This window comes from Pelobates fuscus, chromosome 6 (genome assembly GCF_036172605.1).
Source record: "Pelobates fuscus isolate aPelFus1 chromosome 6, aPelFus1.pri, whole genome shotgun sequence".
Lineage (NCBI taxonomy): Eukaryota > Metazoa > Chordata > Amphibia > Anura > Pelobatidae > Pelobates > Pelobates fuscus.
The window spans coordinates 67,348,836-67,361,215 of NC_086322.1; the positions used below are offsets into that span (position 1 = coordinate 67,348,836).

At 41.9% G+C, this 12,380-nt stretch overlaps 1 protein-coding gene across 3 annotated transcripts in view; it reads right to left on the bottom strand.

Annotated features, from left to right (window-relative positions):
- LCORL (ligand dependent nuclear receptor corepressor like) overlaps window positions 1-12,380 on the bottom strand; it is a 97,304-nt gene that overhangs the window by 30,280 nt on the left and 54,644 nt on the right. For all 3 annotated transcript variants that reach the window (XM_063457812.1, XM_063457811.1, XM_063457813.1), the window contains exons 3-6: window positions 10,349-10,428; window positions 5,788-5,914; window positions 1,486-1,740; window positions 64-142 (exon numbers count right to left, since the gene is read on the bottom strand). In XM_063457812.1, the coding sequence (XP_063313882.1) occupies window positions 64-142; window positions 1,486-1,740; window positions 5,788-5,914; window positions 10,349-10,428 (541 nt within the window). The remainder of the gene's footprint in view (window positions 1-63; window positions 143-1,485; window positions 1,741-5,787; window positions 5,915-10,348; window positions 10,429-12,380) is intronic.

A 12,380-nucleotide genomic window follows, 5' to 3' on the forward strand; every position in this document is an offset into this window, starting at 1 on the left:
AGTATTTGTGTAGGTGTTATAAAAATATATAAATAAATGTTACCAAGAAAGTTATGTTCTTACCCATTCCTTGAATTTTTTATCTTTCCATTCTTTTCATGTCCATTACAGTTGCTTTTTAGAGAGAGGTCCAACACACCTTCTGTAAACAAGCAGAAAAAAATATAAAAATATAATATTTTTCTTTATATAGAAGGTAAATGTAGATAGTCTGAGCTGCTTATGAGTAATTTGTAAAAACAGAGAAAACACAAATTAAATAAGTAGCAAAAACAGTTATCCGTTTTAAATACATTACCAATTCTTAAAAAACTGGCACTTGCACAATGGAGGAAATTAATAAAAAATAGTCAAAGCAAACTGAAAGCATCACAGGATAAAGACTGTTCTACATTGCTTACAAAAAAACAACAGTAGTAAAGTCCACAATTACAGGTGGGGAAGAAAGGGAGCATCATTGTACTAAAAAGATAGTATGGCTAAACATCCCTCCTAATTTCACATTTGAATAGCACCCCATACATGCTGCAGGGGAACAGCAGGATAATAAAATGCACCGAACGGTACTATATACAAAAAATGTCTGGGCACACATTCATTTGCCAAGCATATGCACAAGCCTGCAAGAGAGTGAAACCCTAATAAATGCTTTAATACATGTATTGGGGTATGGTAATAAGGAACCATGGGGTAAGAGTGACCATTCTAGTTTATGCTTCTGTGGCAATTCTATCTATGCCAATTTAATTTAAATCAGATCTTTCACTTTCAAGGGGTCCCTGCATATTTTGGAAAGGTCTCTGAAAAAAAAAAAAAAACATCTTTGTTTAGAATCCAATGACTGAGGTGCAGTCGTAGGTAGGTTTACTTACATGAAGCTCCTGTTTGTGGCTGCAGTCATCTTCTTTGACTCCCAGTGCTTCATCTGCCGGGAGCTGCAAGAGTACAGCACTGAAGTCTATGGAGTATACAGGGAGGCTACACTAAGAATGAGACTGAGACTATTCTTTAATCCCAGCCGCAACCTGTGACATCTGGGATTTGACAAAAGTTGAAGACTAAGCTCTGCCTTTTGCCAACCGTAGGCTTTACAATAAGAAAACGTTTCTACTTTGTCTTTTATCATCTTTTGCTTGTGTTGGAATTTCAATGAAATACTTATGCAGACAGCATCATAATTTCATAAATATCAAATCGGCATGAAATACTGAGGTGTAAGGCTTGCGTACATGCAAGGATTTTTTCCCAAGACTTTTCAGGTTCTTGCATGGGACTGAATGCTCTTGTGATTAAATCACACCAATACAATAAATCAACGTTTATTTAATTAATAAGTCCTCCTGAGTACTCTTTTACAGATTCATTTATTAAGGCAAAATAAGATGGAGAGTGAGTACTGGGCCAATGTTGGATATATAGATATACACGCACATATACACACACAAACATACATACATACATACATACACACACGATAATGCTCACCATCCTGAAAATTATTTTCTTCGATTCGAGTTACAGTGAGGTCTAGGGGCCCATCTTGTTCTTCGAGAAATAAGTCTTCTGTTTGATTCACTTGAATACCATTGAAAGTAATGGGAGTGTCCGACAAAGGTTCATGGTTTCCTTGAAGAATCTTTCGACTTTTTGAAACATATTCAACTGCAAACTGACGTATCATTTTTTTCAATAGTTCCTGAGCTACAAGTGGAATGTTAGGATCACAGTTCTGAGGAAGATCTAAAAGAAAAGAAAAACATTTTTTTTCATATCAATTTAGCGCTTTCAGCATGCAACGAAAAAGTACTTCTTCCCATTTTGCTTATAACACCTACAGAACACTTATTTATTTTTAAAGCCATTTTACATGCAAGAGTGGTCTCATGAAATATGATTTTATATGCACCTGTTGCCTCCACAATTAGTAGACGGCTATTGCTTCCTAGAAGTTATGCTGACCTCTAAACTTTGCTTCTATCGACGGATTTATTAAAAAATAAACTGCCATTGTCAAATTAAAATGCTTAAGGTAAAACAAAAATATCTAATGAAACCAGTATAAATTAAAATCTTGTTATTTTTAGACTTTTATAAGCTACACTCCTATTTTATGAGTTGAACACAACATTGTCACTGAGAAAAAGCACGACACGGATGTAAATCAATGGAGAGCTCAATTACAGAAAGTTAAAGGAACCCTCCAGACACAAAGCACGTTAGCTTGCTGGTGCTCTGTGTGTCTGGAGTCTGTCATTTATTTTTTGACAGTTCATGAGACATTTCATAAGAAATCAGCATTTTTATAATTGGGGGGCAGAAATATATTTTATGCAGGGAGGGAAAGAGTTGCAAAAGCTGCAGACAGCCGCATTACCTGTGGCTTGTATGCCCTGCACAGTCACTTGTGAATTTGAAGTTTTACTGATATGCCAATGACATAGCAGCTTTGGCAAGAGAAAAAGAAAACAACCATGTCTTGACCATGACCGATTGATTAAGAGGTTTTTCTTTAATTCTCACATTTAAAATTAACAAATCAAGGCTACATAATTTAATGGTCATGGCATCGGCTCCTTGACAAGTCAAGGTAGATTAGGATTGTTCTTCTGTTTGCCTAACATGACCAAACAGAAAACATATAATGTAAGTATTAAGGACGGGGGGAGAATTTGAATGCTGCTGCATTTTACAAGACAGAGGCTGTCTTGTTCAAGAACAAGAGAGTATGTTATTCTATTTTATTTACCGTATATACTCGAGTATAAGCCGACCCGAATATAAGCCGAGGCCCCTAATTTTATCCAAAAAAACTGGGAAAACTTATTGACTCGAGTATAAGACTAGGGTGGGAAATGCAGCAGCTACTGGTAAATTTCTAAATAAAATTAGATCCTAAAAAAAATATATTAATTGAATATTTATTTACAGTGTGTGTATAATGAATGCAGTGTGTGCGTATGTGTGTGTGTATGAGTGCAGCGTGTGTGTATGAGTGCAGCGTGTGTGTATGAGTGCAGCGTGTGTGTATGAGTGCAGTGTGTGTGCGTGCATGAATGCAGTGTGTGTGTGTGTGTGTGTGAATGCAGTGTGTGCAGGGCCGGTGCAAGGATATTTGCCGCCGTAGGCAAAAAAAATTTTGCCGCCCCCTCCCCCCCCATATGTCCTGACTTCCCCTCCTCCTCCCTCAGTGGTCCTTACCTCCCCACCCCCGTGTTCCTTCACCCCCCCCCCCCCCCCAGTGGTCCTGACTCACCCCTCCCCTAGTGGTCCTTACCCTCCCCTCCCCTAGTGGTCCTTACCCTCCCCTCCCCTAGTGGTCCTTACCCTCCCCTCCCCTAGTGGTCCTTACCCTCCCCTCCCCTAGTGGTCCTTACTTCCCCCTCCCCTCCCATAATGGTCCTTATCCCACCCCATCCCTCTCATAGTGGCCCTTATCCCCCTTCTCCCTCCCATAATGTTCCTTATCCCCCCCCATCCCTCCCATAGTGGTCCATATACCCCCCCCCTCCCTCCCATAGTGGTCCATATACCCCCCCCCCTCCCATAGTGGTCCTTATACCCCCCTCCCTCCCATAGTGGTCCTTATCCCACCCCCTCCCATAGTGGTCCTTATACCCCCCCTCCCTCCCATAGTGGTCCTTATACCCCCCTCCCTCCAATAGTGGTCCTTACCCCCCCCCCTCCCTCCCATAGTGGTCCTTATACCCCCCCTCCCTCCCATAGTGGTCCTTATCCCCCTTTTTTTGTTATTAATTTTTTTTTTTATTATTTATATATTTATTTTTTTTCGTCCCCCCTCCCTGCTTGATATATGGCAGGGAGGGGGGCTCCTTCCCTGGTGGTCCAGTGGCAGTTCAGTGGGGGGGAGAGGGGTGCTGCCAGAGCTGTAACTTACCTGTTCTGCAGCTCCTGTCAGCTCTCTCCTCCTCTGCGCCGTCCGTGCAGCTCCTTCTATCAGCTCACACTGTAAGTCTCGCGAGAGCCGCGGCTCTCGCGAGACTTACACTGGGAGCTGACCGAGGTGCTGAACGGACGGCGCGGAGGAGGAGAGAGCTGACAGGAGCTGCAGAACAGGTAAGTTACAGCTCTGCCAGCACCCCTCTCCCCCCAGTCTGTATTATGGCAATGCAAATTGCCATAATACAGACTGACTCGAGTATAAGCCGAGTTGGGGTTTTTCAGCCCAAAAAATGGTCTGAAAAACTCGGCTTATACTCGAGTATATACGGTATATTGCAAGCATTTAACCTTATAAACACTTATTATAATAAGTTTTTTTTTTATATTTCTATATTTATTTCTATTGAAAATATAAAAAAATAAAATAAAAAAAAAGACAAAGCATTATGACTTCCAAAACAATCCCTATTTTTTTATTGTAGCCTCATTTATTTATATATTTTAAAATAGAAAAACAGCCAAACCTCAAAGCTGGATTGTCTTTATATTAAACATTAGTAAACGTTATTTCTCATTTCTGTTTAAGAAAATCATCACTATATGTACAGGGAATATGCTTGCAACATGACTTTTACCCTTGATAAGTAGCTTTAGACCTAGTTGTGGGTTCACTAGCCTGCTACTATTAATTTCAGTTCAAGGGCCCTTTCCTATAGGTGCAATAAAACAAACAAACCATTGTTACATATAGTGTGTCTAAATTCACAGCAATTATAGTCACAGTAACTTGACAACTGCAGGAGAGATGCAAACATATATTCAATGTTTTTACTGAAAAAGATTGCTGCTAGTCCAGGTCAGAAAACACATGGAAACATCCAGAGTGCATTTGGATACAGTTTTCAGCTAGCCTGGATGAAATCAAAAGGTTGAAATCCAGAAGCGAATTATAGAAATATGCAACTGAATGCTTAAATAAAACGAAAATATATAATGATTCGGCAGCTGTACGAAAATTCTGTTCATTTAAATTTCTACATTGAAGGGACACTGTAGGCACCTAGACCCCTTCAGCTCATTGAAGTCGCCTGGGTGCAATGTCCCATGTCCCTTAACCCTGCAAGCGAATTATTGCAGTTATTGAGAAACTGCAATAATTTGCTTGCAGGGTTACCACCACCTGTAGTCTACCAGACAGCCACTAGAGGGCTTCCTGGTTTGAAACGGACCTTAGGTCCGTTACCAGACGCTGGATGTTCTCACGCTCTGCATGAGGACCTGCAGCCCCAGATTTTAGGTGAAATCCTAATGTGAGCACGTCCATTGCCGCATGGGCGGAGCCTGACCAGCGCCGAGTGACATCGGCGCTGAATTCAGGTAAGTGACTAAGGATTTTAATCCCTTCCAAACCAAGGGAGGTGGGGCGTGAGAGAGGGGGGGGGCACCGAAGGATTCTATAGGGCCAGGAAAACGGCATTGTTTTCCTGGCACAATAGAATCCCAATTCTGATACAAGCCGACTGTGCAAAAAGCAAATGGTTTTGATAGCTATGGGAGAAATTGTTAACTACACTGATGGGTCCAATATATTTCAGCAATTAAAATTATTTGCTAGTACGTCATTCAATTTCTAATTATACAGTTACATAACAATATAATATTACTTGATGCACAATGGTTGACAATAGTCTAGACACAAAATGGGTATTTATCAGCTTTTTATTTTTCACCAAAATTTACCTAATAGCCGTTTAGAAAATATAGACAATACACATATGACCAGTATGCCCATGTAATGACCGTTCTAGACTTTGAAATTACATTCTTTGGTTTTAGAACATCGGTGCATGCACAAAAAAGTATACATTATATTTATGGAAAACTTACCTTTCTTTTGAAAGAGTGCATTTAAGTAATTTTCAGCTTGGCATTCAATATTTTCTGTGTTGAACTGGCCCTGAGATATCAGTTCCTCTGTAGGTGTGGACTGCGCAGAATCAGATATTGGACAATCCTGAAATAAAGAAAAAAGAAAAAAAAAATGTAAAAAAAATAAATATAAAAATATATATATATATATAAAATATCTAAACGAAGGGGGAAAAATATAAATCTGCTCCCGAAGATCTTTAAGGAACCACCGGTCCATGCGGACCAAGTGGGCTTTGTCCCCAACCGACAACTCTATGGCAATACTAGACGGGCGGTAGACATAGTGTGGTGGGCGGGCAAAACGCGAGCGCCTTCTCTGGTCCTTTCCCTGGACGCAGAGAAGGCGTTCGACAGGATACAATGGCCCTATATGTTTGCTCTACTAGAGGCAATGCACCTCCCTGCCACATTCATAAAAGCGACTAAGGCACTCTATGCCTCCCCGAGAGCACAAATATCAATCCCAGGGGCACAGTCGCCCCCTTTCGAACTAAGGAACGGTACCCGCCAGGGCTGCCCCCTCTCCCCCCTCCTCTTTATCTTAGCACTGGAGCCCCTACTACATCTCGTTCGCACGGACCCGGAGATCCGGGGGGTGCGGGTGGCCACCGAAGAATTCAAAATATCGGCGTATGCTGACGACATTTTACTCACAATAACAAACCCTAAAACCACCATTCCTCGGGTACTTGAGATTCTCGACGGGTATCACCAGGTATCTGGATACAAAATCAATATTGACAAGTCGGTCGGCATGCCAATAGGGATGACAGAGGCGGACATCCAATGGCTGCAGCAGGCGATAGCCTTAAAGATTAGCACACAACCCATTAAATATTTGGGGGTCAGGCTAACGCCGGCTAACGAGGACCTCTATAAGGAAAACCACCAGAGAATCATTGCGGTGCTACGGCGGGACCTAGATAAATGGCATGATAAGCCCATCTCATGGTTGGGTAGGCTACATGCCATCAAAATGAATCTCCTCCCACGCCTCCTTTTCATCTTTCAAGCGTTGCCTGTCGCTGTGACTAAAAATGATCTTACACCCTTACAAACCGCAATAGACAACTTCATCTGGGCGGGGAAGAGGCACAGAGTAGCGAGGCATACACTATACACCCCGAGAGGCAAGGGGGGACTGGGACTCCCAAACCTTCACCTGTACTACCTAGCTGCCCATCTAGCGCAAATAATTGAATGGCACTCCCCACCCGACACACACAGATGGGTTGACCTAGAAACGCACTTTATGGGTACTGATCTCCCCCAGTATTGGATGTGGGTCCCGAAGCCCGACCGTCCAGAGATTGGCACCTCCTGCCCCGCCATCCTCAATTCGACTCGGGTCTGGAACGCTACTGCCCACAAATATGCCCTCGCGCACCCGGTCTCTCCATTGACCCCCTATCTCCGTAACAAAGCGTTCCCGCCAGGTATGACCCCTCGAGACTTTCGAGGCCTTGAGAACACGGGTGTTCAGCGCTACTGTCATCTGTTCCAGGGAGGTTCCTTTCACACCTTCGACAACCTAAAAATGAGGGCCCCACTAGCTAACAAAGACTACTTTCGCTACCTTCAGCTTAGGGACTTTGCCAGGAAACCTGAAATAGCGGTAGCGGCCAGGGCCAAACCCACATTCTTTGAAGCGTTATGCCTGTCTGATGGACCACGTGCCGGCCTCATTACCCGCCTTTACGAGCAATTAAGCGCACCCACAAACGACTCCCGCGCACCCACAAACGACTCCCACACACCCTCCTATATACTACAATGGGAGGCGGAACTCCAACAAACTCTTGACAGTGGGGACTGGCAGGACATATGGGAGGCAGCGGCCAAATCCTCAATCTGTGTTACTCACCAGGAACAGTGCTATAAAACACTCCTGAGGTGGTATACCACCCCAGTGAAGTTACACAGGATGGGGAAAACGCCCTCAGATGTCTGCTGGAGAGGATGTGGAGCCAAAAGGTACTTACCTCCACATGTGGTGGTCGTGCCCGAAAGCTGCCCTTTATTGGGAGCAGGTAGCTAAACTCCTGACTGACGTACTTAACCGACCGATTAGGCCAGACCCCTGGACGTGTTTACTAGCCAAACCCATCGACAGTCTCCCACCCAGGGAACAGAAGCTAGTGAACAAGATCAACTTGGCGGCCAGACGCGCTCTGGCGCAAACGTGGCTCCAAATAGACACACCACCCTTGGACAGAGTCATAGGTAACATCAAGGAAGCGTTTCTCATGGATAAGCTCACTGCGCAGGTGAGAGACACGTACTCCCACTTCATCAAGGTCTGGGAACCATGGGAAGTTTACATTGACCCATAAGCCCGTACTCCCCACCCCCGCCAGCCTGTGCCGTCTCCCGACAGGGGGTATCTCCCCCCCCCCCCTCCCTACCTTTTATCCCTTTCCCCCTTTCTTTTTTTCCTCCTTCCTCTGCTTTTTCTCCTCCTTTCTCAAATCTCGCTAGGTGTTTCAACTTCACCACATAGTTTCGCAGATTTAAAGTTTTAAAATTTCAACGTTGACCATATAGCATGTTGCAGTGACCACTGAAATAGCCACAGAAATATTATATGCAATGAGGCTCTTGGCATATGTCATGACTGAACCCATAAGCAACAGTGCGATGTGGCAGTGAGGCCTCTACACAGGCCCCCGCAGGGCGGCCGACCGAGATGCCTGTGGGTGTCGTGACCGGCACAGCTGTCTCCTCCTCAACACAGGGGGCGAACCAATTATGCACTTATAAATATGCTAATATGAGACTGTCCCACCATGTAAATGTTCTGGCTTCTGCGTAAGCCACATTGTAAACTGCCTAAATGCCTGTTTTCTGTTTTCTTTTCCTTTGCTACTGTGGGCTTCTGCGAAAGCCGTGTCATTGCAACGTCTGAGGACCATTTGTCACGACCAAAAATAAAGAATTAAAAAAAAAAAAAAAGGAACCACCGATGATCTGTTATAGACGCAATAGAAATCTTCGTGACATATTGGTGCATACGGATCCGGTCGCCAGTTACTCTAACACAACCAAGAGCAACATACGAGGATGCATCCGCTGCCTTGGTTGTGTGACATGTGGACATATGATTCCATCAAAAAAATTTAATCATCCACACACCAACAGAGTTTATGACATTAAGCACACCATCACTTGTAGAACTTCCCACGTTATTTACAAACTTATGTGCCCATGTGGTCTCTATTACGTGGGAAAAACAGAGACACAAGTATGAACGCATTAGGGGTCACCGTTCCAGTATTAGGTTAGCCTATAGGGATGGACTTACTGACAAGCCCGTGGCCAAGCATTTTTTTGACAAAGGACACCCTCTATCCTCCCTCAAATTCGTGGGTATAGACCACATTCCCCCTCCCAAGAGAGGTGGAAATAGAGGCAAAATGTTGCTTCAGAAAGAAGCATTCTGGATACATCAGTTAAGACACGGTGGCCCCTAGGGGTTTGAATGAAAACATTCCTTATTACTCATTTATTTAGCTCCCTTTAACAGTACCAGTTTGATTTTATTATTTTTGATTTTAGACATACAGGCTATTACCCCTTATGGGGGTTTGTATACATATATTCACTTCTTTAAGTCTTCATTGATATGTTGTTTCATGGCTATGACGTTAAGTGTAGTGATATTTCTCTCACATATGTATTGCACAACAGTTTTTTGCATGTTCTTTGCACCATTTTTTGCACTTTATTCATTGCACGTCACCACTTTAAAAAACTACCTGGTGTAATATCTTCTATAACACTGTATATTATACACACTAGTTACATTATTGGTATGTGTTTCTAGTGGCACCATACAAATATGCCATATGCCTTCACCAGATAAACATTTACAGGGTTTCTTTTTTCATGTCATATTACATTTATAATATTTCATTTTTTCATCCACATATATTCACTCCTACAACACACACATGGAGTTTCTATAATGCACTATCGGCAGATTGTCCGCATTACGTTGCTTAGCAACGCCCCACTTGCCGGTTAACAACACGGCACGCGTCATGTGACGATACGAGTCACGTGCATCTCTGAGGGTGGAGCAACGGGTTGAGTGCTCGCGCACACCCGGAAGCATAGCCGACGCTACACGCGCGGTTGATATGCCGCAACCCCTCTCCATTGATTTACAGGCTCCCCGACATGTAGGGGAAAGGGGCGGAGCTGGGCTGATACCTAATGCGCACACCCGGAAGTATATACGGCGGAAACGCCGAGGACACCATGCACCTGGGTGAGTCACGTTTAATTATTGTTATGGCTATATATTGACATACATTGCTAGTACTATGTGTTGTCCTATCATTTTTTGTCTGACCCTGGGGAAGGTCCCGAGCGGGGACTGAAACGTTGGTCACAGATTTTAAATATGATTGAATAAAACTTTTGGATTTTTACAAGACCGGTGAGCAGCTATTATTTGGATATATAATATCTAAACGAAGGGGGAAAAATATAAAAAAAAATTGTTAACACTTACGGTGACTATATCTTTACGAAGGTTACATAATGAACATTTATCATCTACACACCAATCGACTAGTTCTTCAGGTTCACAATCTAAGTTAAAGAAAAAATAAAATTATACACACATGAATGAATACAACAATAAAAACATGAGTCTGAAAAATCTAGTTCTACATCTCTGCTTTAAGGGGATACATTTTGTTATATTCTCTTTGAAATGGATTGTCCCTTGAAAAAAAAGAAAAAGGCCCAGATATAAAAAATAAATACAAAATATGTACATTATTAATTTCATTCTACTACATTGCAAAGTTGAGACATTAAGCTTTTAAACACAATAGCTTAGCACTGCATAAATTAAAACAGTTGTCAGGATGAAATGATCAGTAATAAAAACTGCACAGAATTACCATGCAAAACATATCAAAGAGGCACTGTCACCATCTGGACCCCTGACTGACTACCCTCTGCATCCACCATACCCCTGCAGCAGTGTCAAACGTGAACCTGTCCATAGCAGACGCCACCTGGTTCATAACTGAGCCTCTCCATAGCAGGCACTGCCATCTTCAGGCGGGTCCTCTTCAGCGACAGGAGACGAAGTCCCTGCTGAACTCTCACATGTGCAAGAGTACAGCATTGAGGTCTATTGTGGTCCTGCGAGACAGCGGGATCCTCCACAGATAAAGTCAATACCCTGCAGCCATCTTTTAAAATTAAAATTGGCAGCACAACTTTAGATTGCATGCTGAACGGCACGGAGGAGAAGGGAGCTGAAATAAAAAGTATGTAACAGCTTGCTCCCAGCCCCCAACAGGACCGCCGGGCTTGAAAGGAAAGTTAGAAAATGCAAGAATGGGGGTCAAGGGCCTGCGCTTGAACAAAAGAAGTAAAAAATATATAAAAATATATATAGATAAAATAAGCAATAATAGTAAAATCAAGTAAAGTTCATCCGGATGTATAAAAAAAAATAAAAAAAAAAATATATATATATATATAATAGATATAAATTGAAACTCACTGGTGTGTAATAATACGGTAATAATCCTCAAGTGTTGCTCCGTCCGTATGGTAGGTAGTCCATTTATGTGAAGATAAAAGAAAAGGAAAAGCTACCAATGGTGAAATATTGTATGTCCAGATGTGGTATATATTCAAAGGAAATGTATTTCACTCACATTTGATGGAGCTTTAGCCAGCTCTAGGAGAAAAGACACTTAGTGGTTTGATCCCCACTATCGGATGTACTTAGATGGTTGGTCCGTCTATCCGGCTTGGAATTCCTGTAGTGTAGGCTAGGACCTACTCAGATATGCGTTGTTCTTTAGTGCTGGGGAGATAGGTCCGTCTTTCCGGTATTGGATGGTAGATGTCCACGGAATATATATAAAACAGCAAATAGTGTTCTCAGTGTGAACAACAAGATAATATATTTAAAAGAATTATACTTACAAGAATAGAGCAGACAAGTACTGCTCTATTGCCACAGCACTGGTGGAATTATCCCCACCTAAGGATTTCTTTTGACGGGATACACTCCGAGTAGATAATAAAATAAAAAAATAGGATAAAAATAATAATAAAACTATAGAATAGTAATATAAAAATTAATAAAAATGCCAGGAGTAGAAAAAGTGTATAAAATACAATAAAAATAAGTATACAATTGGTCCTAGTATAAAAGGTAACCAAAAATAACTTTTATTGATTAAAATACACTTATTAAAACCATTTACGCGTTTCACCTTTGGGGTTTTCTCATAATGGTAAAAGAACAGTACACATGGCAAGGAACTAAATATATAAGTTTACAGAGGTTGAATATGGTGCCAAAATTTAAGTGCACCAATCACAAACAAGTATTAGAAACAAAACTTTCAATACATTTTAAAAATAACATTAAAACCATATAGGTACATTTATATGAGCCTAATTAGGCTTAAGAAATGTAAATATTACTAAAACGAAGCTTTAAAAAAAAGTATTAAAAGGATTTTAACAGGATCTCATTACTTTTGGTCCCGATCATGTGATACATCTCA